General features: G+C 56.4%; 1 protein-coding gene across 1 annotated transcript in view; it reads right to left on the reverse strand.

Moving 5' to 3' along the window:
• Positions 1 to 765: 765 nt before the first annotated feature.
• LOC102260308 (chromosome unknown open reading frame, human C3orf62) overlaps positions 766 to 3,992 on the reverse strand; it is a gene marked incomplete at its 5' end in the record, with an annotated part of 4,879 nt that continues 1,652 nt past the window's right edge. Inside the window, 2 exons of the mRNA XM_014538991.1 lie at positions 766 to 1,288; positions 2,412 to 2,503. Of these exons, the coding sequence (XP_014394477.1) occupies positions 1,023 to 1,288; positions 2,412 to 2,503 (358 nt within the window). The remainder of the gene's footprint in view (positions 1,289 to 2,411; positions 2,504 to 3,992) is intronic.

A 3,992-nucleotide genomic window follows, 5' to 3' on the forward strand; every position in this document is an offset into this window, starting at 1 on the left:
CCCCAGGGTGGCCAGGGCTCTCGGGGTGCAGGCAGGCGCCACCCCTCCGATCCCTGAGCCCAGAGGAGTCACCAGACCTAACGCAGGGGTGAGGTCCGTAGCCTCTGAATGTCCGGGGGGTGGGGGGTGGTCCCCGGGGCCTCCTGCTTGGCTCTCTGGTTTGTTGGGCAGCCTCCTCCCCCAACCCCCGCCTGAGCCCAGGAGGCACTCACCTGCCACTGTTTCCCAGAGGCTCAGACCTTGCCCAGTCATTAGGTTCCGGAAGGAACGCCATGCTTTGGAGATTTGCCTAAATAATTTCTGATGAGGCCCTTTCTTTCCAGGGTGGGTGGAGCCAGCCCTGCTAAGCTCTGGGGCTGTGCTGACCTTGGGGGCAGTGTCCCGGCCTCTCTCCCTCCCTGCCCACCTTGACCAAACAGGGCCATTGCCCCACCGTGGCCTCAGGGTCCCCAGGCCTGGAGGGGCATGGATGAGGCCCAGGCATGAAGGTGGGAGGGAGGCACCTGTGTGCACCTCTCCCTCCCCACCCACCAGCTAGGGCCCAGGTGTCTGGAGTGGGGCTGGCGGGGAGGCCTCATGAGAATGCCCTGTCAAGAGGGGACCAGGGACGCTCCCAGCCCCTTTGAGGGCAGGGCTGGGGTTCGAGGGAAGGCTGGTCTAGAGACTAGGAGGGCCTCCACAGGGTCCACCAAGCTCACTGGCTGTGGCCGCAGGGGCTCATGGGAAAGAACACCGAGAGACACAGCAGAGGCCACAGCCCACACCTGCCTTGAGCACCAGGTATATTGACCATCAACCAAAGAAACAGGTGCAAGTGAAAACAAGGAACAGTCAGAACTATTTCAAAGCAACAGGAAAACAAAACAAAGCAAATGAAAACAGCTGGGCTCCCAGCTCCGAAAGGGAACAACTGGAAGTTAAGGGGGGGAGGGGGCGGCAGATTCGGCCAACCCTCTGAGAAACGTGACTGCGCGGGCCTCCGCCTCCGCCTCCGCCTCCCGGGAGGCACCGGGCGGGTGCCCTCACTCCATGTGGTATTTGAAAGAGCCCATCAGGTGGTAGTCCTCCTCCAGGTCCAGGACCGTCTGGACCACGCTGTGGTCATCGAAGGCCCGCCGGAGGCTGCCGGGGTCGGCCTCCACCGCCTTCTGCGGGCTCTCGTCCATGAGCAGCGCCCAGGCCTCCTCCGTGAAGGGGGAGTCGCCGCAGGACTCACACACGCGGTTCAGCTCGTTTTCAAACTCCAGTTTCCCGGCCAGCTCCTCAATGGTCCGGATGCTGGTGTTGTCTTGGAAACAAGGACACAGCGTTACGCTCCAGGGAGGTCTCCGAAGGCAAAGTGAACGCACCTGGCTGCTCGGCTGGGTTTGCACAAGGCGGGCATGTCCACGGGGGCAGGCCGGCTGCCAGAGCCCGGGCCAAACCTTAAGGGGGCTCAGTGCCCCCCTTTCTGGCTCTGCTCTTAAAGTGCCCAGCTATCCGCAGCCCCCAAGGAAGTTGTGGGCAGGAGAATACAGGGGTGCACATGTGTGTCCCGGCTCAGGCATGTGGAGAGAGTGGGGTACAACACCGCTGACCTGCAGGGCGAGCAGAGGTAGCCAGGCCTTCAGCTCACCTCCTGGGGCGACTAGAGGAGACTCAGCGCCCTAAGGCAGTGGGCGGGCAGGGTCTCCCCCCCTCGCTGGCATCTCCCTCCCTGAAGAGCCGACAGCTCCAGGGCTAAGCATCCCTGAAGTAGGAGCCCTGTGTCCTGTGCCATGAGTCATGGAAACGGGTCACATAGCTCACCCACTGAACGTACAGACGTGCAGAAAAGTGTCTGCCAGACGCACAGCACGCTGTCAATATCTCTTGGTGGTGGAATTAGAGCGGAGCTTTGGGATTTTTTTTTTTTAAGTTAATGTTTTTATTGATTTTTTTAGAGGGAGAGCAAGTGAGGAAGAGAGAGATAGAAACATCAATGATGAGAGAAACATCACTGATCGGCTGCCTCCTGCACACCCCCTACTGGGGACCAAGCCCGCAACCTGGGCTTGTGCCCTGACTGGGAATGGAACCAGTGACCTCCTGGTACAGGGGTCAACACTCAACCAACTGAGCCACACCAGACCGGCTAAGATTTCATCGTGAGTTTCCACCACAGCTGGACGCCCCCACCTTTGTCTACGTCCTGTTTCCTGCAGATCTCAGCTCAACCACCAAGTTCTGGGGCCTTGGGGCTGCACTGACTGTGGCTTTTCTGAATGGCTCCCCAGGCTGTCAGCTCCATGCAGGTCTCTGCACAGAGCCTACCATGAGCAAGGCCAATGCACCGAGTACCCGGATGAGAATGAGTGGTCTTTCCTGACCCCCGCCATCGCTGGGCCCGCGGGAGGCCTCTGCTCGAGGCGAGGCGGCGCGCCCGTACTCACCGATGATGTCCAGCAGGTCCTTCGTGACCTCTTGGCTAGAACCGCCGAGAGGCAAATTTGAGTCAACCTTCAACTCTTTCTCCAGATCTTTCCTGCAGCTCCCGGGCGAAAAGAAAAGGTGGGGAATTAGAGCCTCTTTCAAGAAAAATATTAGTGTGTTTTTTTTAATGTCCTTTTTTAAAAAGTATTTTTATTGATTTCAGAAAGGAAGGGAAGGAGAAAGAGAGAGAAACAGTGATGAGAATCATTGATCAGCTGCCTCCTGCACGCCCCAGCTGGGGATCAAGCCCACAACCCGGGCCTGTGCCCTGACCGGGAATCGAATCGTGACCTCCTGGTTCATAGGTCGATGCTCAACCACTGAGCCACACCGGCCGGGCTCTCTTTCAATAAAATATTGCCGGGGTGTTAGGGAATGTTTAAGACACAAAAAAACACGTACTGGCAACTGTTTATTGTCACTTAAGCTGTGATTGGAGGACAACGGGAAATTACTACGTCAGTGGCACCGACCACGGCATCACACACGATGGTCAGTGTCTCTGAAACCAGGATGATCGCTTGGGAGCTGAGCCAGTTAAATGGCTCCGTCATTCTCTGCCCACACGGCGGCCAAGATGGCAGCTTACAGCTTGGTGCCTGGGGCCAGGCGGTGTGACCGGCCTGGGCGAAGAGAAGTCGGGAGACCCCAACCTGGGACAGTCCAGAAGGCCCTGGTGGGCGGGGAGCGGAGGTGAGGGCGAGGCCAGCCACTCACCGTCCCCACGGGGGCAAAGGGCACCAGGATGAAGATTTTTCTTTCTGTGGCATAAAAAAGTGTGGGGGGTGGGCAGGGGCTGGGAGGATAGGGGGCAAGGGGGGACATCGGTAATACCACCAACAATGAAAAGTTTATTTAAAGGGGAAAAAAGAAAGAAAAAATAATGTGACTTGGAAAACCAGGATCTTGAACACTCACTTCTCCTCTGGTTGTGCCGAGTGCCTTCCATCACCCTCACCCCGAACACACACACACACACACACACACACGCAGGGGCTGGGAGGATAGGGGGCAAGGGGGGACATCGGTAATACCACCAACAATGAAAAGTTTATTTAAAGGGGAAAAAAGAAAGAAAAAATAATGTGACTTGGAAAACCAGGATCTTGAACACTCACTTCTCCTCTGGTTGTGCCGAGTGCCTTCCATCACCCTCACCCCGAACACACACACACACACACACACACACTCATTCACATCCACATACATTCACACACACACACACACACTCACACTCACTCATTCACACCCACTCTCACACACACACACACTCATTCACATTCACTCACACTCACACACACACACACACACATACATTCACACTCACTCTCTCACACTCACTCTCTCACACACACACACACATTCACACTCACTCACACACATTCACACACACACACACACACACACTCACACACATTCACACACATTCACACTCACTCTCACACACACACACACTCATTCACATCCACATACATTCACACACACACACACACACTCACACTCACTCATTCACACCCACTCTCACACACACACACACACAC

Source organism: Myotis brandtii, unplaced genomic scaffold (assembly GCF_000412655.1).
Source record: "Myotis brandtii unplaced genomic scaffold, ASM41265v1 scaffold207, whole genome shotgun sequence".
Classification (NCBI taxonomy): Eukaryota; Metazoa; Chordata; class Mammalia; order Chiroptera; family Vespertilionidae; genus Myotis; species Myotis brandtii.